The sequence below is a fragment of the Cajanus cajan genome, chromosome 3 (assembly GCF_000230855.2).
Source record: "Cajanus cajan strain Asha chromosome 3, NIPB_CcT2T_4, whole genome shotgun sequence".
NCBI lineage: Eukaryota > Viridiplantae > Streptophyta > Magnoliopsida > Fabales > Fabaceae > Cajanus > Cajanus cajan.
The window spans coordinates 78,762,828-78,788,427 of record NC_138519.1 but is presented as its reverse complement, the minus strand read 5'-3'; the positions used below and the strand labels follow the sequence as shown (position 1 = coordinate 78,788,427).

The following is a 25,600-nucleotide window of genomic DNA, read 5'->3' as shown; positions in this document are numbered from 1 at the left end:
ACTAGATTGATAAAGTTAAAAATTATTTTGAGAAAATTTATATAAAATGAAAGTTAATTAAAATTATAAATAAGTTAAACAAGTCAAGTTTAATCTTTATTTTTTTTAAACAAGTCAAGTTCAAGCATTTAATATTTAGAATCATTTGAATAAATAAATCACTTTGAGAGACCAAATTTTTCATAAATCACTTAAAATTCAAGTGTTCAGCTTGTTTACACACCAAAGTCCAAATTATATATATATATATATATATATATATATATATAATATTTCATATATAATGTTTCATATATTAAAATATAAATGAAATTTTTTATTATAATAACTAAAGTGAATTTGAACCGATAGAAATTATTTTTTCTAAGATACATTTTCTTCCTTTTTTGTTTGATATTTTTGTTATTATAGTTAACCTATACTCAAATTATATTTACTCATGTCTGTAAAAATTATGATCATCGTTTTATTTACTCATTTAATTTTTAGTAGTTTTTCGGTATAATTGTCTTATATCTAGTCAATGCATCCTCTCACATCTAGCACTATTCCTTTTCCTCTTGGTACATTTATCAATTGTAGATATCTAATACCATGTTAAAATAGTAGATTTGAGTCTAACTTAATCTTACAAAATTGACTTATAAAGTGAGAGTTATTTTTTATTTATATATTATATAATTGTCTAATCTCTAATTGATGTGCGATTTGAATTTTTCCTAATATTTAAACTTACTCTTTTTCTTAGAAAATATTTTAAAAGTGATGAGTAAGATCAGATCCACAAAAAATGTTGAAGAATATTCACTTCTTTTATTAAATTAAAAATAAATAAATAAAAGAAAGGTTGAGTAGGCGATTAAATAAATAAAAAAAGGAAAAGAAGAAATGATGAAAATAAGATTGAGTAAGTACTTAAATAAAAAATAAAAAAAGAACAATAATTAAAATGATAAACAAAACAATAAAAAGATGAAAATTTAAATTATTAGAAAACTCTGATGCAAAATATATATATATATATATATATATATATATATATATATATATATATATTAACTTCAGCTCTAATCAAGGATCATCATTGTTTAAAAAATGTCTTTTTCTTTTTTGATAAATTAGTTATGATTATCAATTTGTTATAGTAACCAATCTCTCATTTCTTTCTTGATAACAAAAAAAAATTTGTTGATTACTTCCTTTATTAATAGAGAAAATTCCTAAACGGAAAGGAAAGTTTTATATTAAAAACGTAGGGGTGAAAAGAGAAAAATAAAGAGTGCAAATAGAATTTTCCTATTAGTTTTGGTCTAGGACAAGTTTTGGGCTGAGAAACCGGAGAAAATATTCAAAAGACGAAGGTTGTTGTATAGAGAACGTCTCAAAAGTTTAAACTAAATCAAGCTTAGTGTTCGTATTGTAATGAACTTGATTGACTCCACAAAAAAATGTCAACAAATGAAAGGAGGCATGTTCATATATTCTCATTGAGAAATTATATTAATTTGTAAATTAGTTTGTACAATATTTTATATAAAAAAATGATAAGATAAAAGAGATAAAAAAACGTTATATATAATGGTTAATGTAATGGAAGGAATAATAATAATAATAATAATAATAATAATAGTGTGTTATTATATGATTAATATAGCAATTCTGAATTAAATATAAACTTAAAAGGGTAGAGGCATGGGGCCCTTATCCTTTGGGAATTTTTAAATATGAAACATGTTTTATAAACATTATCCATATTGCAATTCAAATAAGATACATCTCAACACCATTGTAGTGTAACTAGCAAAATTAAGAATTTGGAATTTCAATTACAAGGAAAAATAATCAACTCAACTTTATATAATACAATTCTCCTTTTCCACCGATGTTAACTATTATTGTTCACAAATTGTATTCTTCTTTTTCTCTTGTTCATTATTCTGATCTTTTATCATGTTGGATACAACTTTATAACAAGCTAAAATGTTGTAGTCTCCCATTTACAAACTTTCATGCCACACAAGGGACCTGAGAGAACAGTATGATCTCTTTCAAGAATATAAAAACTTAGCAAACAGAAGTTCATTCCAAGTATCTGGAAGTCCGGGCAAACACCAATGCACACAATCAGCATAACTAACAGGGTTAGCTAATTGCTCTCGAGTCAATGAGTTCCATTGTTTCTTGTAAATTGATGTGTGTGCATCTTTACGATAGTTTGAAAGTTGGGTAATGTTGAGAAAAGTAATAGGTACTTCAGATTTTCTAAATACTTCTCCAATTACTTGCATTATGCTTTGTTTACAATCAGAACCCCAATATGCAGAATCATCAATTGGAGTTGTTTCGTTGTAGCAGTTCCCTCCCGGTTCACCTCCCCACTCTATGCTTCTGCCATATATATACATTAACAATATGGTTCCCCACAATTTATACCTCCACACATAAAAAATTCTTAAATAAATAACACTCTTAAAAAAAATAATGAGAAGTACATATAACTATATGAGAAGTACTAGTAATATATTGTCTAACATTTTTATTTTAACACACTCTTTTTAATTAATTATAATTTATTTAAAACTACAAAAAAAAAAAAAAAAAAAGAGGATCGTTGCCCACCAAATTTTATAATTTTAAATACTTTAATTAATCAAAATGAATGTGTTTAAAAGTGTATTCTTGATATTTTATAATCATATATGTGTGTGTGCTTGCAAATTATACTCACTTTGCATGAGAAGGTGACATGCTGGTAAAGAAGACTCTTGTCTTGTTGGAGTCCATGTTCAACCTCACCCATCTAAGCATACTTTTCAGAGCCATGCGATAGGCTTCCTCTGTTGACATCTCAATAATCTCCTTTACTTCATCATCAAAAGATCCATGTCTAAAAAATTGGAGAACTTTAGCCAATGTTTTGCAATGGCATTGGCAAAGAAACGAGTGAGGAAGAAAGTAAATAATTGGTTGAATAAAGTAAAGTAGAGAAACATACAAAATCTTCATCTTAGAGCCAGTTATCCACCAAAGATAAGTGTTAAATACAACAATGTCAGCACCTTTCCAATGACGTCCATGCGTATTGATTGAACCCTTTTTCACAATCCTATCAGATACCCTATGAATGACAGCGTTATCGGAGTTTGATTCAAGAAGAAAAGGTGCCCAATAGAACTCAATTGTGGCATTGTATTCCTAATTAAATACAACACAATGAACAAGAGTAAAAAAACAAGAGGGGCATGATAATGTATAGTAAAAAAAAAAAAAGAGGGGCATTGTAAAGGGAATTTGTCAAACTGGTAGTTAGTTATCTTTCTGTTACAGTTTGTTACTGTTGATATAATTGATCAGTTTTATCTCTTATCTCTTATTATTATAATGTATAAATACCCCTCTTGTACTCATTCATTCAAATAATCAAGATCATTCTATTCTCTTCCTTTTATGATCACAAATTCTAATATGGTATCCAGAGCCTTCTAACCATGGCTTCCGAAACCTCCTTCAATCCTCAAACATTTCAAACTCCGATCTCGATCAAACTTGATGATGAGAATTTTCTGGTTTGGCAACAACAAATCCTTGCCACAGTTCGAGGTCTGAAGCTCAATAAATATCTTCATGAAGAACATGTTCCAAAGAAATTTGAGTCCAATGAACATGAAAAGAATGGTACGATTAGTAAAGCTTTTCTCAATTATGAACAACAGGATCAGTTACTTGTTGCCTGGCTCCTTGCATCGATGACAGCACCAATCCTCACAAAGATGGTTGGTTTACAACAATCATGGCAGATTTGGAAAAGATTAGAAGTCTATTATGCGTCTCAGACTCGTGCGAAAGTGAAAAAATTAAAGGTACAGTTGCGAATGATTAAGAAAGATAAGTCAATTTCAGAATATTTACTTGCGATCAAGAAAATAGTAGATTCACTAGCTGCGATTGGCTCTGCGATTTCTGATGATGACCATATAGAAGCAATTTTAGATGGCTTGCCTGAAGATTATGATTCTTTTGTTACTGCTGTTACATCACGTTTAGATCCATACACGGTTGATGATATTGAGGCACTTCTAATGGCTCAAGAAGAGCGTTTTGAGAAACACAAGAAAGCTGATTCAAATCTGGTTTTGGCTAACACTGTTTCTGGACCTAGTTATCCTTCTGGGAGAGGCAGAGGAGAAAATTCGAATTTTAGAGGAGGATATAACAATCGTGGTAAATCCAATTTTCGTGGTGGTTACAATTCCAATCGAGGAGGAAGATATAACAATGGAAGAGGCAATGGCAGATTGAACTGGGGACAGACCTCAACTAATTCTTGGAATCAGAACAATAGACCACAATGTCAAATTTGTGGTAAGCATGGACACTTAGCAATTGATTGCTGGCAGCGGTTTAATCAAGACTTTCAGGGTCCTCCTCAAGCAAATCAAACTCAATATCAAGGGTTTTCTCAATCTGATCAAGCATTCATGGCAACACCAACAACTGTTTTGGATCCTCTCTGGTATCCAGACAGTGGAGCAAGCCATCATATCACCAATGATGAGAGCAACCTTTCTGTCAAAACTGATTACACAGGGAATGATCGTGTAAAAATTGGTAATGGTTCAGGTTTGAGCATTAAGCATATTGGAAATTCTAAATTCTATGATTCTGAGTCAAACAATCACTTTGTTATGAACCAGTTATTACATGTTCCCTCCATTACAAAGAACCTTCTTAGTGTGTCACAATTTTGTCGAGATAATCAAGTATTTTTTGAATTCCATGCTAATACATGTAATGTCAAACAGGAACATACCAAGGAGACTCTTCTTCAAGGCAAGTTTAGCAAGGGTCTTTATGTCTTTCCTAAATTTCAGCATCAAAACAAAATCTCTGCTTTCCATTCTACAAAAGATTTCTCACTCACAACCTTGGAGCTTTGGCATTCAAGACTTGCTCATGCCTCTCTTAAAACCTTTAGATCAGTACTTAGTCATTGTTGTATACCATGTAATCATTCTGCTACTTCTTTACTTTGTCAGTCATGTTGTATGGGGAAGGCACGTCAACTTCCCTTCTTTACTTCTCAGTCTGTATACACTAGTCCCCTTGATCTTGTATTCACAGATATTTGGGGTCCAGCCCCCTTAACCTCCTCTAATGGATCAAGATATTACATAATATTCATTGATGCATTCTCTAGATACACTTGGATGTATTTGCTTCAAAATAAATCTCAAGCATTTACTACTTTTCTTCAATTTAAATCTCTTGCTGAAAAACAACTTGGAACAACTTTAAAAGCTTTACAATCTGATAATGCAAAAGAGTATCTCACCTTTACTCCTTATCTTACTAAACAAGGGATTCATCACAGATTGACTTGTCCTCATACACATGAACAAAATGGTACCCCAGAAAGAAAGCATAGACATTTGACAGAAACTGGTCTCACTTTATTGGCCTCTGCCTCTCTTCCTTTAAATTTTTGGGGAGAGGCATTCAGCACTGCAGCTACCATAATAAATTACCTTCCTTCACCTGTCCTTAAAAATATAAGTCCTTTTGAAAAATTGTTTCATCAAAAGCCAGATTATAAATTCTTGAGAGTCTTTGGATGTGCTTGTTATCCCTTGCTAAGACCTTATAATAAACATAAACTTGATTTTCGGTCACATATGTGCTTATTCATGGGCTATAGTTCTCAACACAAAGGTTATAAATGTCTCTCGCCTTCTGGAAAATGCTACGTCTCTAGACATGTCATATTTCATGAGTCAATTTTTCCTTATAAACTTCCTGCCAACCCTTTTGTCTCTGACCATCCTCCTCCCTCTTCCAAATCTACCTCCTCTAATCCTTTACTCGTTTTATCTCCTACTACTCAGAATTTCCAAAATGATAATGATCCAACTGATTCATTACCTAATGTTACTTTACAGAGTAATCCTAATGAATCTTCTACTGTAGTTGCCTCATCTCCTATTGCAGGTTCTGTCACTCAGAATACTCATCCAATGACAACTAGAGCCAAAGTTGGTGTCTTTAAACCGAAAACTTATGTTTCTTACAAAGAAGGAAGCTATGATCACACTATTGAACCACATACTGTAAAGGAAGCAATGGCCAAGCCTGAATGGCTCAAAGCTATGAAAGAAGAACATGACGCACTTATCAAAAATGATACATGGTCCTTGGTGGATCCACCTCCTGGGTGTAAGCCCATCGGCTGCAAATGGGTGTTTAAAAGCAAATTTAATGCTGATGGAAGTTTTCAAAGGCACAAGGCCAGATTGGTAGCCAAGGGGTATCATCAAAGAGAGGGTTTTGATTTTAAAGAAACTTTTAGCCCAGTGATTAAGCCAGCAACAATTAGAACTGTTCTAACACTTGCAGTTTCTCAACAATGGCCTATTCATCAAGTGGACATCAATAGTGCCTTTTTACATGGAAATCTTCAAGAAACTATATATATGACTCAACCACCAGGTTTTGTTTCATTTGACAAACACAAGGTATGCAAATTACTTAAAGCTCTTTATGGCTTGAAACAGGCCCCTAGGTCTTGGTTTCATAAGCTCAGTATGACTTTAAGGTCCTTGGGATTTAATTCAGCCAAGAGTGATACTGCACTTTTCATGAGATTTACACCTACCTCTAAAACCTATGTACTAGTGTATGTTGATGATATTATCATCACCAGCTCTTCCTCTTCTGAAATCATCTCTCTTATTGCTCATCTTAACAACAAATTTTCTTTGAAGGATCTAGGTCCTCTTCATTATTTTCTTGGCATTGAGGTCCAACATCATTCTGATGGTGGTATTCTATTGTCTCAATCAAAATACATAAGAGACCTACTTCATAAAACAAATTTGTTAGACTCTAAACCTCAGCCAACTCCCATGGTTTCTGGTTTAAAGCTTACTGCTGATGGGTCCTTTTCAGTTCAGGATCCCACTCACTATAGGAGCATTGTAGGAGCTCTTCAATACATCACTGTGACAAGACCTGAAATTTCATTCTCTGTTAATAAGGTTTGTCAATTTATGCATAAACCACAAGAGCATCATTGGAGGGCAGTAAAGCGGATTTTAAGATATCTCCAAGGATCAATTACATATGGCTTGCACATAAAACCTTCACAACAGCTACATATCATGGGTTTTTGTGATTCAGATTGGGGTTCAGATCCTGATGATAGAAAGTCTACCACAGGTTACTGTGTGTACCTTGGACCAAATCTTGTATCATGGTCTTCTAAGAAACAAGTTGTTGTTTCCCGAAGTAGTACTGAGGCTGAGTACAGGGGACTAGCTGCTGTCACTGCTGACATTTTATGGCTGCAGAATTTGCTCAAAGAGTTGCGTGTTCCAGTTGCATTGCCAAGAATTTATTGTGATAATTTAGGTGCTGTCCACCTTACTGCGAATCCTGTCATGCATTCTCGCACAAAGCATTTTGAGTTGGATTTGCATTTTGTTCGTGATAAAGTCCTGTCAAGGGAGCTTGTTGTTATTCATCTACCTGCTGAATTTCAGGTTGCTGATATTCTCACTAAAGCTATTTTGAATCCTCAATTTACAACATTTAGATCCAAACTCAAGGTTTCATCAGCTTCCACCATGAGTTTGAAGGGGGGTGTAAAGGGAATTTGTCAAACTGGTAGTTAGTTATCTTTCTGTTACAGTTTGTTACTGTTGATATAATTGATCAGTTTTATCTCTTATCTCTTATTATTATAATGTATAAATACCCCTCTTGTACTCATTCATTCAAATAATCAAGATCATTCTATTCTCTTCCTTTTATGATCACAAATTCTAATAGGCGTGATAATGTAGCTAAGGATTTGTTAAAGTAAATTTCTTTAAAAATACTTTTAAAAAAATGAAATAATTTTTGCATAAATTAACTTGTAAAAAAAATTCCCTTATTAGCTTCTTTAAGATTTTACTTTTAACTAGAAATAAGTTAATTTTAACTTAAAGTAAAGTTGATTTCAATTTTGTTCTTTTTTTGTTTTTTTTTCCTATAGTTGTTTTTGAGAAAATTATTCAAAGAAACACTAACACTATGAAATTGTGAATGTGCATAAGCAAAAGGTAAGAGGTATACATACCTTGGCTGTAAAGACAGTGAGTGAATCAAAGGATTCCATAGATTTGGCGTGTTCGGGAATGAGTTGATGGAGAAGGCATACCAAAGAGACATATTGACCCCGGTTGAGGGAGTCTCCAATAAACATCATCCTCTTGCCTCGAAGTTTTTCCAACATCAAACTAGCATTGAATCTGTATGTTGGTAAAAAAAAATATATGTGTTATGTTTAGCTTAAATTAATGAATTTGTGATCCCTTGGAGATTTGATGGAATGAGTTATTTGATGTGTGGCGTAAATCGTAACTTAATGAAAAATAATTAGTTTGATTTTCTCATGAGTAGTGGAAGGGCTAAGAAACCCAAATACTCTTAATTTATTCATGTTTAATCACATTTTCCCCATTGACCTTATTTAGATATTAGTTTATAATTAAGAGTTTTTGAAAAAAAAAATTATTAAAAATATTTTATTTTAATAAAGAAACTCTCACAAACTCTTTATAATATGTATCCAGACATATTCATACAAAGATTCAACAAAACTAAAGTATGATGAAATCAAAAAATTACCTTTACTACTTTTTATATTTAGGAAAAGCAAAAACTAAATTTGACATTCTAAGTTAATGTTTAGTGATAAGTGCTCAAATTGCATATTTTTATGCTTAATTTGGCACTCTTTTTGGGAGAGATGTAAGTAATTTTGGTTGTATTTGACCCTCCAAATAGATGAACTAAGATTAATCTAAGGAGTTACAAGAGTGTAGTTTCTTTGGCTGAAAATATTTCCTTTTTGTGTAGGTTTTGATGAAGTTGGAAATCCAAGGCTATAGCCCCAAAGCCAAAGCTGCAGCCATGAATCCTGAACCAAAAAGAAGTGTTCCAGAGAGTTAAGGCTATAGCTCCAGAGTCAAAGCTGCAGCCTCGAAACAAAGAGGTATTCCAGAGAGTTGAAGCTTTAGCCATGAAACCAGAGCTCCAGCCTTGGAACATTTTGGGCAGTCCAGAAATTCAGAGCTACAGCCACCAATCCAGAGCTGCAGCCTTGGGTTAAAAATCCCAACTTTCCCTTGGACAGAACCTATTTTAGGGCACGAAAGGAAGGAAAAAGGGAGACGAAAACGAAAAGAAAAAGAAAAATAGAGAGAAAGATCACCCAGGAGAAGAGGAGAGCTTGAAGATTAGATTTGAAGATTGGCTTGCTTGGGAACGAGGACCCGTCTTCATTTCTTCTCTTCTATTGTGTAATCTCATCTTGTTATTTGCTATGGCCCTCACCATGAGTGGCTAGTTTCTCTTGGGTTGGATTCAATGTAACTACTAACTCTATTTCTTCTTAGATCTATATGATATTCAGTTCTATTACTTGTGTTTGATTCTTCTCTTAATGCTTAATCCGGTTTGATCACCCGTTTTATGATTTTAGGTTTTTGAACTTTGTTGGGAAACATTTTCAAAACCCGAACTGAATCATTCACCTAATAATCTCTTGTTCTAGGGATAGACTTGATTTTGTTAGCCATTTTGGTTCAAGATATTGTCTTAATGCAAGGTGTTAATCTTAAATCATAGAGGAATCATGTTTAAGGTTAACTACCTTAGGGCTCAATTTTGAGGAATCTGGTTGAGCTAATTATTGAACATGGAAGTGATACCAATGAAATCATATTTATCTGATGAAGATTAAAAGAGTTAGAAAGTACATTTGAATCCAATCTCTTTCTCATATAAGGTTTTCGGTTACATTCATTCTGTTACTTTTAATTGCTTTAATTCAAACTTAAATCAATACTTCATTCATGTTCTCTGTAAACAAGAAAGGAAATTACTAGTATCCCCAAATCCCTGAGGACGATATCAAATTACTACAACGAAGCTTGGTCCGCTTGCCAAGAGTGAAAAATCCTTCACCAAGTTTCTGGCGCCGTTGCCGGGGATTTGGCACGGATATTTAGCAATTTCCAATTCTTGTGATTTTGTGAATAGTTATTTTGTAAATATTTATATTATATATACAACTGTCTTGTTTCTTGGACTCACCCATCTGTGCAGACTTCTTGTACTTGTATGCGAGGGAAAACTCCAGCCGAAGAATTACACTTTGATCCTGAAATTAAGAGAACGGCAAGGAGAAACAATAGTAGGACAAGGAGACTTAGACAGTTGGAAAGACTCCAGGAGCAACAACAGGAATTCTTTGTTCCATCTTCATCAACTTCTTCCAATCAACCGTTCCCTAAAATAGAAATGGCTGAAGAAGGAGAAGGCACTCACAATGGTGGACCTAGACCAGATAGGCCTCCTAGAAGGACTTTGGGAGATTATGCTCAACAACAAGGTCCAAGGCACTTCTCTAGTATTGTAGCTCCAAACACTTCTAGAGCCATGGAAATGAAACCCGCTTTTCTCAGCTTGGTTAGCTCACAACAATTTGCTGGACTTGATCATGAAGATCCCTACTCACATCTTTCCAATTTTTATGAGCTTTGTGGTACAATGGGCATTCCTGAAGGTGATGAAGAAGCTGTGTACTTGAGATTGTTTCCATTTTCATTGACAGGAAAAGCTAAAATATGGCTACAATCTCATCCTAACCAAAGTTTAACAAGCTGGAGTGATGTGGAGAACAAGTTTGTGAATAGATTTTATCCTTCATCTAAGTATATCAAGGCCAAATCAGAAATCACTACTTTCAGGCAAGGTATGGATGAGCCATTTTGTGAAGCCTGGGAAAGATTCAAATCATTACTCAGAAAATGTCCTAACCATGGGTTTGAAGATATAGCTCAACTCAATTTCTTTGTTAATGGAATCAAACCTGAGGTGAAGATGTTATTAGACGCAGCAGCTGGTGGTACTATGATGTCTGTAGGCCCAGAGGAAGCTACTCAGATCATAGAGTCCTTGGCTTCTTCTGATCATCAAGCAGAACATGGTAGACATCAGTCTCACAAAAGAGGAATTATGGATCTGAGCACAAATGATGCAATCTTAGCTCAAAACAAGTTGCTATCTCAACAAATTGAAGCCCTGACTAAGCAAATGGCCAAGATACCACAACAACTTCATGCTATTAATTCCCCTCCAATGCAGCCAAACCCTCCTCTTAGATGTGATTTTTGTGGGGGAGAGCACCCAAATGGTTATTGTGCAGCAAATTCTAATGAAGAAGAAGTCAATTATTTGGGTAACCAACCAAAAGGAGGTAACTTTAATTCCCAAAATTTCAATACTAACAATTATATGCAGGGAAACCAAGGTTGGAGAAACAATGCTAATAGCAACCAAGGTTATGGGTGGAGGAATGAAGCTGGACTATCCAATAGGCCACCACAACAACCACAACAACAACAACCTGTGTATCCCTCTATGCATGAAAGAATCAGTAAATTGGAGGAGACTCTAAACCAATTCATGCAGGTGTCCATGAACAATCAGAAAAGTACAGAGGCTTCCATTAAAAATTTAGAGGTTCAGGTTGGACAGCTAGCTAAGCAATTAGCTAACATGTCTAAATGCCCATTTTCAACCAACACCAAGACCAACCCCAAGGAGTATTGCCAAGCCATAACAACAAGAAGTGGGAAGGTGGTAGGTAGTGATGTTGGGGTGAGTGAAAAAAATGAGAGAGTGGAAGAAGAAGAAAATGATCAGTTGAGGGAGGTTGAGAAAAAGAATGAGAAGGAAGATGAAGAAAGCAATAAAGATGAGAATGTAAATAAAAAGGAGGAGAGTGAAAAAGAAAGTGAAAAAGAAAAAGAACAAGAAAAAAATGGAGTAGAGAAAGAAAAGAATAAGAAGAAGGGCAAGGAGGTAATTTCTACGGTTCCTATCAAAGACCTACCTTACCCTCATGCCCCATCTAAGAAAGAGAAAGAAAGACAATTTGCAAGGTTTCTGGACATCATCAAGAAGCTCCAGATAAATATTCCCTTCACTGAAGCCATGGAACAAATGCCTACTTATGCTCGGTTCATGAAGGATCTCTTGACTAAGAAGAGAAAAATTCTTGAAGAAGAAACTGTGGAGCTTGAGGCTGGGTGTAGTGCCATCATTCAAAAATCTTTGCCTCAGAAATCCAAAGATCCGGGTAGTTTTACTCTCCCAGTTTCTATTGGAAATCTTTCAGTAGATAAGGCACTATTAGATCTTGGAGCCAGTATCAATTTAATGCCATTATCTATGCTGAAGAAGATTGGAGATGTGGAGGTACGACCCACAAGGATGACTTTGCAATTGGCAGATAGATCAGTGAAGTTTCCACATGGTATAGTAGAAGATATGATTGTGAAAGTGGACAAGTTTATGTTTCCAGTGGATTTTGTAGTCATGGATATGGAAGAAGATACAGAGGTTCCTTTGATATTGGGCAGACCCTTTATGAAAACAGCTAGAGTTATCATTGACATGGATGATGGAAAGTTGAAGGTTAGGGTCCAAGATGAGGAAGTGAGTTTCAACGTATTTGAAGAAATGAAGTTTCCAAAAGCCAACAAAGATTGCTTTAGAATTGATGTATTAGATGATGTGTACTTGGAAACTCAAAATGATTTCAAGAGTTCATCGCCATTAGAGAAGGCTTTGCTTATCTCTAATGAAGAATTGGATAAGGTCATTGGTAAAGCTTGTCACTTGCCTGTGAATTTGGAGCACAAGGCATTTTGGGCCTTGAAAGCCTTGAATTTTGATATGAAGGCAGCTGGTAAAAAGAGAAAAATTCAATTGCATGAACTAGAAGAAATGAGGTTGCAAGCTTATGAGTCTTGTAGATCTTACAAGCACAAAGCTAAGCTATACCATGACAAGAAAATTCAAAACAGGAACTTCCAACCTGGCCAACAAGTATTGTTGTTCAATACCAGGTTGAAATTTTTCCCTAGGAAACTCAAATCTAAGTGGTCAGGCCCATTTGTAATTAAATCTGTCAAACCATATGGAACAATTGAACTTGAGGAACCTACCACTGGAAGAACATGGACAGTGAATGGTCAAAGACTCAAACCTTACTTGGGTGGTGAAGTTGAGAGGCTTACTACCATTGCACATCTTTAAGAGATTTGATCATGAACAAATGTCAAGCTAAAGACATTAAATTAGCATGTTTAGCATGTTTGCATAATTAGTTATAGATTTAATTTTTGCATGTTTGTGTTTTGCTAAGTTCATATCTTGGTTACTGCTTGTTGTGTTATTTTGGCTTCATGAGTAAATGGTATGATGCTATTAATGTATGTTTGAATATGTGGTATCCATGTTTCATTGCATGTTTTATGTTATATAGTGCCATGTTAGTTGCACTTGTTAATTGTGTGATTGTTTTGTTAATTGGGAGTTCATTATAGTTGTTAAAAATGTGGGGGTGAAGGAATAAGTTTTAGAGAGATTGAGAGTCATAAAGGAGTGAAAAGGAAGCAAAAAAATTTGTGGTTGAAGTCTCAGAGCTGCAGCTCTCATTCACGGCTGTAGCGGATTTAGCAGAAAAACTTGGAAAAAAATTTCTGATAAGAGGGCTCAAGCCCCAGGTTCCAAGGCTCAAGCTTTCACTCTCTGTCTCACGTCCAGGGGTCCAGAGCTGCAGCCCCACCCAAGGCTGCAGCCTCAACTCTCTGCCAAGCTCCACATGGGTTCTAAAAATAAAAAAAAATTAAAAAAAAAACCTAATTTCAAAAACCCATTTTTTTAGAGTCACTTTAAGACCCTGTAGCCCACTTCAAAGCTACGAACTCCTTCTCTTCACTCTCTTTTTGTGCTCTCAACTTCTAAACCATCCCCACTCTCTTTTACTCCCACTTTCTTCTCTTGAGTCTCTCTTATTGGTAGGAGATTATTGAAATATTTCATAGTTCTCTTCTCCTCCAATTCACACTAAAAAGGAAAATTTTTCCATAGATTTTTCTCCTCTTGTGGGTTTACATGCGATTCTTTCAAATTTCTTCTTCCTCTTGAAGCACAATATGATTTTTAAATTGCAATTTCTCGAAAGAACTCTTGAATTGTTAAAGTGAATGAAACACTTTGTTTGCTTAAAAAAAATGCTTATTTAATGTGCATGCAAAGTGTTTGTGGAAATGTTTGCAAGAACACCATGTGAAAACTCCTTGTTATATATATATTTTTTTTTGGCACATTAATCTTTGATTTTTGACGTGCATATCATCCATATGGTTAATTGTGCTTGAAATAAACTAAAACAGGAGGTAGCCTCTATCCATGGCCTACTTTAGAAACCTTTGATGACCAAATTTTATGGCCTGGGGACAGTCCTATTTTCTTAGGAGGGGATGGAGTGCAACAACCAGGAGTTCATAGAGCACAACCTACTGATGAGCATGGACAGGAAGAAGAAGTTGAAAGAGATGAAGAAGCAGAAGAAGAAGAGAAAGGAGAAGAAGAGGAATCCGAGTCAGAGGATTTTTGAAACAGACTGTGGAGAAGAATTCATTTTAATTTTTTGCAATTTTAAATTTTAGTATTTAAATATTGTGGTGGTTTATTGTTAGCTTGTTCAGTTTAAACTATCTATTTGTTTTGTGTTAATCATGGTTTTATATGTTGGATGTTATAATTATGCATGTGCTGTTTTGGCTTTTGGTGCTTAGGTCAAGTACTGGTGAACCTTTTGTGTTTTTTGTGGAAAGTCACTAGTTTGTGAATGATCACTGACTGTTGAAGCACTCAGTTCTTTTTGAAAGACAAGTTAGAGTAAAGTCTTGTATATAGTTAATATGATGACAACAGATGATAACAATTTTTTGGGAAATAGGTGGCAATTTTTGGGAATCATTAGATAATCATTCTTGGATAGTCAAGTTGTTTCAAATCAACAAGAAGAAAATTTTCATCTTTAAATTCACCCAAAAAAAAAAAGTGTTGTTAATACTCATCTTTTGGTTGCACTCTATCATTTATGCATGATCTTAGAATTCATGAGCATCTCTTTAACTTGACATGAAAGGTCAGTGGTTGGATTTATTGAGCCAAGCCGGTGAGTGAGAACACCCAATACATACACTTATATGTTTGAGAGTCACCATCATAGCATATGTGTTTGCATTGATTGATTCTTGAAATTGTTGCTCTTGTAAGAAATTTTGGAAAAGATCAAGGCATTATGTTGTTCATATTGAAAATCTGTTGAGCCTAGAACCAAACAGCTAACCTTCATTTGAGAAAAATCTTTGTTTGAAACCCATTTGAGCATTACCCTTTATTCAACCCTTAAGCCTTTACCAACTGTAAATCCCTCACCCTGACCAAACCTTAGAGAGCATGATGAAAATGAATGTGGGTTAAGTTGGGGGGAGTGAAAATTGTCAAGGTTGAAGAAAAAGAAAAGAAATACCATGTTGTGAAGTGTTAAAGTGAGAATTACCTCTCTAATATTATCATTGTATTGTACAACTCTATTCAAAATAGCTTCATAAAAAGTTCAACAAAAAAAAAAAAAAAAAAAAAAAAAAGAAGCTAAGTTAATGTACAAAAAGTCTCAAAAGAGGTGGGATTCTTGCAATGGAGTCAATAAATTATGAAGGTAAATATGGGAAAAGTGAAGGTAGAAATTGGGCTGAGAGATGTGGTTGGAGTTGAAAATTGAAGAGTGAACAAATTTTGAGTCTTGTTGCTTATGTTCATTGTGCTCTCTAGAGTTTGAACCTTGTTTAACCAGAAAAACCATATTTCTTTGTTAACTAAGCCCCCTTACAACCCTCAAAAGACCTTGTGATCCTTCATCTTCTTTTCAAGAGTGGCAATGGAGAGATGATATCAATGCTTATGTTCATAGAAATGATGTGTGTAGTTGAGAGAAACACTCACCCAAGGAGAGATACACCAGTGAGGAGTATATTCAATCACTGATTCATAGTGCTCAAGTTAGTGATTTGTTTTGTGAATTCTTTGATTAAGTATGCTTGAAAATGTGGGCACCTCAAGTGAGTAGGAATTAATTTGATGAAGGTGAATTGATTGATGATTTATTCTCTTGTTGATATAGAAGCAATTTGCAAATTGGAAAGTGTTGTCAGTTTGCAGTCACAGTGGAACCTTTGTTTGGGGACAAACAAATGAGTAAGTTGGGGGGAGTTGATAAGTGCTCAAATTGCATATTTTTATGCTTAATTTGGCACTCTTTTTGGGAGAGATGTAAGTAATTTTGGTTGTATTTGACCCTCCAAATAGATGAACTAAGATTAATCTAAGGAGTTACAAGAGTGTAGTTTCTTTGGCTGAAAATATTTTCTTTTTGTGTAGGTTTTGATGAAGTTGGAAATCCAAGGCTATAGCCCCAAAGCCAAAGCTGCAGCCATGAATCCTGAACCAAAAAGAAGTGTTCCAGAGAGTTAAGGCTATAGCTCCAGAGCCAAAGCTGCAGCCTCGAAACAAAGAGGTATTCCAGAGAGTTGAAGCTTTAGCCATGAAACCAGAGCTCCAGCCTTGGAACATTTTGGGCAGTCCAGAAATTCAGAGCTACAGCCACCAATCCAGAGCTGCAGCCTTGGGTTAAAAATCCCAACTTTCCCTTGGACAGAACCTATTTTAGGGCACGAAAGGAAGGAAAAAGGGAGACGAAAACGAAACGAAAAAGAAAAATAGAGAGAAAGATCACCCAGGAGAAGAGGAGAGCTTGAAGATTAGATTTGAAGATTGGCTTGCTTGGGAACGAGGACCCGTCTTCATTTCTTCTCTTCTATTGTGTAATCTCATCTTGTTATTTGCTATGGCCCTCACCATGAGTGGCTAGTTTCTCTTGGGTTGGATTCAATGTAACTACTAACTCTATTTCTTCTTAGATCTATATGATATTCAGTTCTATTACTTGTGTTTGATTCTTCTCTTAATGCTTAATCCGGTTTGATCACCCGTTTTATGATTTTAGGTTTTTGAACTTTGTTGGGAAACATTTTCAAAACCCGAACTGAATCATTCACCTAATAATCTCTTGTTCTAGGGATAGACTTGATTTTGTTAGCCATTTTGGTTCAAGATATTGTCTTAATGCAAGGTGTTAATCTTAAATCATAGAGGAATCATGTTTAAGGTTAACTACCTTAGGGCTCAATTTTGAGGAATCTGGTTGAGCTAATTATTGAACATGGAAGTGATACCAATGAAATCATATTTATCTGATGAAGATTAAAAGAGTTAGAAAGTACATTTGAATCCAATCTCTTTCTCATATAAGGTTTTCGGTTACATTCATTCTGTTACTTTTAATTGCTTTAATTCAAACTTAAATCAATACTTCATTCATGTTCTCTGTAAACAAGAAAGGAAATTACTAGTATCCCCAAATCCCTAAGGATGATATCAAATTACTACAACGAAGCTTGGTCCGCTTGCCAAGAGTGAAAAATCCTTCACCATTTAGCTTTTTTCTTCTTCTTCTTTTTTTTTTTTTTTTTTTAGTTTCTCTTCTCATTAAAAAGAGAAGCTAGATCAAACATATTTGCTAAAAAAAAGGATTCTTAAAAAGTTTTAGTACCTTAAACTTTCAATAAAATAAAAAGAAAAAAGTAGCTTTAAAAAGAAATTGGCTGAAGAAGTTTTTGAGAAAAGTTACGTTCTATTGTAATCCTTGTCTTAAGTCATCCTTTTATATTATGAAGTTTTCAAAAAAACTTCTAAGAAAGAAAAGTAATATATATATATATATATATATATATATATATATAAAAATTAAAATTAATTAATTTGTAAAAAAAATCATTTACTTATCTAAAATCTTATTTTTAACTACGTATAAATTAATTTTAATTTATATATAAGTTAGTTTCAGTTATCTTTTTAATTTTTCTTTTAAAAAAATTATCTAAACATATCGTATCTTTCAAAATAAATAAATAAACAAATAAATGTCTGGCTACCTATAAACTTGATTGCCCAATTGAAGAAAGGCCGTGGTGGTTTAATCTATGGAAGATCCATTAAAACTAAGTAGTTAATTAGTTATATAATCCTCTCCCTCATCTGGCATCCACTCGTTTCGTTTGTGGTAATCGATTAGATTCTTAAACGTGCACCTACCAATTAAATCAATCTAATCAACACCTAAAACTCCTCAAGTTTTCCACCACAAAACCAAATACTCATTCCATTAAGAAGGAAAAAACGTGGACACAACTCAGATGTTTAATTTTCTGTTTCAAAATCGCAATAAGAGGAACATGTATCCGATTCCACCATCATTGGATGTTAGTTTGTAGTATAGAGTTGGTGGTGGCAATGGTGAGTTTTGACGACAACGTGAACCCGTAAAAAAGCCACACATAACAACAACTCATTAAAAAGACACACCACACTTTTTTTTAACATTATTTTCAAGGATATTTTTTTTATTAAATGAAATTCATTTATCCCCCTCAATATATAGGTGAATTATATTTATAGATTTGTGATATTTATATTAAATATTTAAACCTATATAGATATTGTACTTTACATCAAATATTTTATTGATATTTTATTATTTATTTCTATTTTCTTATCACATTATATGATTCATCATGTTTATATTTTTTTCCTTTAATTTTTCTCTCGATCTTTATTAGGTGTTTAATTTTTTCATGTAAATTAAAATAAAAAAAAAGTACATGTATGTGAAATTATCTAATAATAATTTATGCCAATTATAGGGTGTAGCTATAATTGATTCCCGTTAATCTATTTGAATAGAAGTTATTTTTTTTGGAGAAAAGAAAAAGAAAAAAGGACTTACATGGGAAGATCGCAACCGTGAGGCTGCCAGCGCCACCGTTGATACTCCTTCTCCGGGCGACCGTGCTCTTGACACGTTAACTGTGGTTGTATGTAGGGACACTCCGCTTCCTCGTACAACGGCCGAGTCAACTCGTCGCGTACCCACCTTCCGTTGAACACGTCACATCCCTCTTCTTCCTCTCTTTTCGTTTCTCTCTTGTACATGTTTCCCTCTGATGATAATAACAAATTAATTAACAAAAAACAAAAAAGAAAGAAAGAAAGAAAGAAAGGAGCTTGACTCGGTGAGTGAACTCACCGGGTGAGGAGAAGAGTGTTTGTGTTTCATGGTTGGAGTGTGGACGAAAGATGAAGGAGAAGTCATGGCCATAGAAGATGGAAGCGAAGAGAATGAAAGCTAAGAGAGTGAAGAGGTAAGATGGTGGCTTCATCATTTTTGCTATTTCATGCATGGACCCCAATTTTACTTGTTCGTCTTGCTTACGTTCTCATTTAAAATTATAAACGACTTCAACCTATCTTTTTGGAGTTTCTTATTATGTATTTAATATTTCCCTCACAATCTTTAATTTATTATTATTCAACCATCATGATTCATGGACGTTAGAATATTTCTACTTAAGTAGTATTTTTAGTATCAATATAAAATATTTAATTACGTTAAATACTACCTTGCTAATTTACTTCCTATAAAAATTCATGTAATCTCAAAAAATATATATATGTACTATCGAGCCACGCTTCATTCGTTCATTCTGCATGTGGGTATTGTCAAAATCAAATCACATACATCTGGTCAATTATTATACAGTTAAATTATGTATAGATGTACCCTAATTAACCGATAAGATTGAGGAAGAAGAAAAAAAAAATGGAAATAACTGAATAAAATGATGAAAATGATATCTTTCTTTGCAATGTTGTTATTATTAAGAAGTATTCATACATTTCCAAGGTTAAAATGTTCGACGGTGAGTGGTGTGGGAAGTTGAAATGTTTGCTTGGCTTCACAAGAAAGCGAGTGAGGAAGATTGCGAATAATAATGATGAGTTTACCATATTGCATGAAATAAACAAATAGGTTTCATCAACAAATATATGTGGCCATGTGACGGATCTCCTTTGTGTTGTAATTTTGAACGGCGGACGCAAGCTGAATGTACCTGATGCCTGAAAATACTGAACAACCACGTTAGTAAAATCTCCTGAGGCGTGTGATAGCACTGACCTTAAGGACTTATTCGCGGTATACACGCAAGCCCCCCAGGATACAACAGGATCGTCTCAGTAATGAGGAGCAGAACTGGCAGTCGAGGTTTTGAGAACTCAGAGGGAGAGATAGAGAAAAGCATCCGGGTAGGTTAATTAAAAAACGCCGTGTCCAACGCCGTGTCCAGTATGTATAGTCTCAGAAACCCTAATAGGATCTGACCGTTTTAGGAAATTAACCCGAATTAATTAAAATAATAAATCTGTATAATTAAAGAAACTGATCCGAATTTTTAGTGATAAGATTTAATCGGTTTTTCAAAACAGAATGAAGTTTGAATTTTGAAATGGAAAAACGGTCATATTTGGATAAGGTTTCTTTAATTGATTTTAAGAAAAACTAATGTAATCAAAAATAAAAATATTTTCATATATGATTATCGCACGCGCAGGGGGGGGGGCAAATCGACAGATTTGAACTACAATGGGCTCACAAGGCCCATTCTCACGTGCGCGAGCCCACTACCCATTGCTTGCCTCTTTGGAAGCTTAAGGAGCACTTTAATATATAAAGGCTCTACATATAGGTGGACCAAGCAATGTGGGACTATTTCCTTTTGAAATATCACATATATGTGCAACAATCCCCCACATATTTCGAAAAGGAAATACTTTAAATTTAATTACATTAAAAGAGAGAAAAAAAAAACTGAGTTCTCATATTGGTTGTAATACATTGGACTTGGTGTAGCAAGCTATATGAACCAGTCCTAGATTGATAATACTTAACATACAGTGAGATTGGTGTAGCAAGCTATATGAACCAATGCACTTGATGTATATTAGTGGTTTTATCAATCATATTACACCCCCACAATTCACTGCCGTTATCGCTGTTTTGCGCTACTAGGCCATGCGCGTGCCCGGTATTCATGAGTGCTTTAGAGATCTTGCCAAGATCTCATGCAAGCGGCCCCACTTGACACTCATATAGGTGATTTCATCAAGTGCATGCTGCAAATCATACACCACCCATAAGGGATATGAAAATCATTAAAAGTTTTATAAAGTGTCAAGCTTTCTCATCATAGAGTTTGACAATAAAACTTACCCTCTCAGTAATGCAGCTCTAGCACTTTCTCATATTTAAGGAAGGGACAAAAATGTAATTTTAGTGCTAGCAGAACTAACAAGTAACTTGTTCTTACCCATATGAACCCTATTCATGGGATCTCCAATCACAAAGGTTGGGTTACCATCACTTGTTTGTTTTCAATTGGCTTTAGTCCCATTCCTCTCGATGTTTCATAAATCATTTTTCTCCCTAGGGGTTTTGTCAGAGGATCTGCCAAGTTTCCTTCTGACTTCACATAATTGATGGAAATTGTCCCATCCTTCAGCAGCTGCTTTACTATATTATGTCTCAATTGTATATGTCTATTCTTCCCATTGTACGATTTATTCTTAGCTATGGCTATTGCTGACTGGTTGTCACAATGTATTGACACTGATGGGGTTGGTTTCATTCCTAGAGGAATGTTTGCCAAGAAGTTTCTCAACCACTCAGCCTCAGTACTAGTCATTTCAAGAGCCACAAACTCTGACTCCATGGTTGATCTAGCAATAATAGATTGCCTGACTGATCTCCAAGCAATCGCACCACCACCAAGTGTAAACACATAGCCACTAGTGGATTTTGTCTCATCTGAATCAGAGATCCAATTTGCATCACTGTACCCTTCTAGTACAGCAGGAAATCCACTATACTCAATACCATAATCCATGGTACCTCTCAAGTATCTCATGAGTCTCGCAAGTGCTTCCCAATGATCTTGATTGGGACAATGGGTATATCTACTCAGTCTACTTACTGCATATGCAATGTCAGGTCTAGAAAAGTTCATCAAATGCAGTAAGCTCCCTATAATTTGGGCATACTGAGATTGAGCAAGAGAATCTCCTTTATTTTGTTTTAGTTGAGAGTTAACGTCATAAGGGGTAGTCACAGACTTACAGTCATAATAATCAAACTTCTTAAGAAGTCTTTCAACATAATGTCCTTGGGATAGTAAAATACTATCACCCTTCCTTACAACTTTAACTCCCAAGATTACACTTGCCTCACCCATGTCTTTCATATCAAAATTAGATGCAAGAAAAGATTTAGTTTTAAACACTATATCATCACAAGTACCAAAAATGAGCATGTCATCCACATATAAGCATATGATAACACAATCATCATTCATAGATTTGGTGTACACACATTTATCAGCACTACTGGAACTAAACCCATCATTAAGCAACACTTGATCAAATTTCTCATGCCATTATTTTGGTGCTTGTTTTAAACCATATAAGGATTTTAAGAGTCTACACACTTTATTCTCTTGACCAGGGACCTCACACCCTTCGGGTTGAGTCATATAAATTTCCTCTTCTAGTTCACCATTCAAGAAAGCGGTTTTTACATCCATTTGATGTATCACAAGCCTATGGATTGATGCTAAAGCGATTAACACTCGAATAGAGGAAATCCTGGCAACAGGAGCAAAGGTATCAAAGAAATCTATATCCTGTTTTTGAGTAAATCCCTTAGCTACTAATCTAGCTTTATATTTTTCTATAGATCCATCAGGGTTGTACTTTCTTTTAAAGATCCACTTACAACCTATTGGTTTTGCTCCTTTAGGTAAGTCTACTAAAGTCCATGTATTGTTTTCATTAATAGAATCAATTTCAATCCTAATAGCTTCTTTCCAAAATATTGCATCTGAAGAACTAATAGCTTCTGAGAAACTTATAGGATCATTCTCAACTAGGTAGGTATAAAAATCACTCCCAAAAGATGTTTCTTTCCTTTGTCTTTTACTTCTCCTCAAGTCCTCAAACATATGTTCACTAGAGGTCTCTAAAGGTGAAGGTTGAGTAGAACTAGTGTTGATACTAGACTTCAAAGGAAAGATGTTCTCAAAAAATTCAGCATTCTTAGTTTCTACTATCGTATTACAATCAATCACACTACTTTTAAGGACAAGAAACCTATAGGCAGCACTACGTTCAGCATAACCAATAAACATGCAATCAGAAGTTTTAGGCCCTATTTTCCTTTTCTTAGGATCAGGTAACAAAACTTTAGCTAGGCACCCCCACACTCTTAAATACTTTAGGTTAGGGACATAACCTTTCCATAACTCATAGGGTGTTTTACCAGTTCTTCTATGAGGTATCCTATTTTGTAGAAAACATGCAGTTAATAAGGCTTCTCCCCAAAGATTATCAGGAGCAGAGGAACTATTTAATAAAGCATTCATCATTTCTTTAAGGGTTCTATTTTTCCTTTCGGCTACTCCATTGGATTCAGGTGAATAAGGTGGGGTTACCTCATGAATTATACCTTCCTTTTCACAATAGTCATCAAATAACATATATTCACCACCCTTATCAGATCTAATCCTTTTAATTCTTTTATTCAATTGATTTTCAACTTCCGCTTTATAGGATAAAAACATGTCAAAGGCCTCATCTTTATGTTTAATCAAGTAAACTTTTGTGTATCTAGAAAAATCATCAATAAAAGTCACAAAATAGTTTTTACCACCTCTAGACATAGTTTGTTTTAAATCAGCAAGATCAGAATGAATTAAACTAAGCGGTTCAGATTCACGAAACACAGAATGACATGTTTTCTTAATAAGCTTTGATTCAACACATATTTCACATTTACCAATTTGTTCATCATGCATGTTAATCATACCTAGTCTTTTCAATTTTAAAACATACGCGGAATTTACATGTCCTAATCTAGCATGCCACATACCATAAGAATCAATCATATAAGCAGAAGAAGATTCAGATTCACTTGTTATTTCAGAAACATTAAGTACAAAAAGACCTTGGTCACAATAACCCTTTCCCACAAAAACATTATTCTTGGTCATAACAATTTTATCAGATTCAAATGATACTTTAACCCCCACTTTGCCTAACAGTGCTACAGAAACCAAGTTGACTCTGATGGAAGGAACATGCAGCACATCGTTTAAAGCCAGCGTTTTACCAGATGTAAGCTTTATAAGAACTTTGCCTTTTCCTAGAACCGGAGTGGTCCTAGAATCACCAAGGTAGACTTGCTCTTCTCCATCCTCCACAGCAGTGTAAGATGAAAAGACATTTCTATTTGCACATATGTGGCGAGTAGCCCCAGAGTCTACCACCCATTTGCTTACATTGGTCACAATATTTACCTGAGAAACGACCGCAGCAATAATATCATCCCCTTCAGCTAGGTTAACCTTAGCTTTAGGAGGGTTGTCGTTTCTCGTTGCTCGAAAACGGCACTGAGGTGCATGGTGACCTGGCTTTCCACAGACAAAGCAATTGCCTTTTTTCTTAAAGACAGGGTTAGTAGCACGAGGGAAAGAGTTCTTAGAATTGTACTTATTTTTCTTTTGATCATACCTCTTTTTGTTGGGTTGTTCTTGCACTTGTACCACGTTTGCTTTTGCTGCCAATGATTTAGCCTTTGCTGCAGCACACTCCTTACGGTTTGCATCCTCAATTATGATGTGGGTGATAAGATCTGAGAGCGACATTTGTTTGTGCCTATGCTTTAGGTGTTGCTTGTAATCAGTCCAACTTTCTGGCAATTTTTCAATGAGCAGCTCGGAAACGAATTCATCAGGTAGAGAAAGATTTTCTGATTTGAGGTCCTCCAATAATTTATGATATTCATTTATTTGCACTTTAATGTCTTTTTCTTCGGTCATCTCCCAACGGTAATAGTTACCTATGATGAAGCGTTGTCTAACAGAGTCCTCGGCAGTGTACTTCATTATCATTGAGTCCCATATATCTTTGGCTTCCTTATATGAGCAGTACACTTTAAAGAGATCGTTAGATAAAGCACTAAGAATAGTATGACGGCAAACCTTGTTGGCCTGAGACCAGTCATCTGATTTGGATGCGGATGCCGAAGTCGAGGAATCTGGCTTGGGAACAGTAAGCGCGTAAGCAACACCGTGCATGTCTAGTATGGAGTGGATGCGTTCCTGCCATCGGCGAAAATTTTGGCCAGCAAAGACTTCAATTTTGGAGACATCAGGCAAGGTCTTTGCATACGTGGTCGCGGGTGGTGGGGCGACAGTAGCGTTGGCGGTAGCGTTGTTTGATGCGTCAGCCATAATAAGTCCTTAAGATTGTTGTAATTTAGAATGGCGGACGCAAGCTGAATGTACCTGATGCCTGAAACACTGAACAACCACGTTAGTAAAATCCCCTGAGGCGTGTGATAGCACTGACCTTAAGGACTTATTCGCGGTATACGCGCAAGCCCCCCAGGATACAACAGGGTCGTCTCAGTAATGAGGAGCAGAACTGGAAGTCGAGGTTTTGAGAACTCAGAGGGAGAGATAGAGAAAAGCATCCGGGTAGGTTAATTAAAAAACGCCGTGTCCAGTATGTATAGAGTCTCAGAAACCCTAATAGGATCTGACCGTTTTAGGAAATTAACCCGAATTAATTAAAATAATAAATCTGTATAATTAAAGAAACTGATCCGAATTTTTAGTGATAAGAT

General features: G+C 34.9%; 1 protein-coding gene and 1 non-coding gene across 6 annotated transcripts; both read right to left on the bottom strand.

Annotated features, from left to right (window-relative positions):
• Nucleotides 1–1,734: 1,734 nt before the first annotated feature.
• LOC109816567 (protein trichome birefringence-like 33) lies at nt 1,735–19,377 on the bottom strand. Of its 5 annotated transcripts, none has more exons than XM_020381635.3 (6): nt 19,112–19,377; nt 18,812–19,025; nt 8,117–8,288; nt 2,996–3,195; nt 2,729–2,887; nt 1,735–2,433 (listed from the first exon to the last, which is right to left on the bottom strand). In XM_020381635.3, exons 1-6 carry the CDS (start codon nt 19,263–19,265, stop codon nt 2,049–2,051), a joined length of 1,284 nt encoding a protein of 427 aa, XP_020237224.2. In that variant the 5' UTR covers nt 19,266–19,377; the 3' UTR covers nt 1,735–2,048. The 5 variants fall into 5 exon arrangements, with proteins under 5 accessions (XP_020237224.2, XP_020237225.2, XP_020237226.2 ...); XM_020381636.3 differs by having other exon boundaries at nt 1,735–2,388; XM_020381637.3 differs by having other exon boundaries at nt 2,729–2,903; nt 3,060–3,195.
• On the bottom strand, nt 10,766–10,871 carry LOC145956651 (small nucleolar RNA R71). The gene has a single exon (XR_014432890.1). It is a non-coding gene; the product is annotated as a small nucleolar RNA R71 (small nucleolar RNA).
• Nucleotides 19,378–25,600: the final 6,223 nt, after the last annotated feature.

Bases quoted from the DNA above. Each gene is read 5' to 3' on its own strand.
- LOC109816567 (XM_020381633.3), bottom strand. From the start codon at position 19,265: ATGCATGAAATAGCAAAAATGATGAAGCCACCATCTTACCTCTTCACT. The intron at 8,289-18,811 runs GTAAGTCCTTTT...ACCAACATACAG, and splicing joins CACGGTTGCGATCTTCCCAT to ATTCAATGCTAGTTTGATGT. The intron at 3,196-8,116 runs GTATGTATACCT...GTATTTAATTAG, and splicing joins TCACTGTCTTTACAGCCAAG to GAATACAATGCCACAATTGA.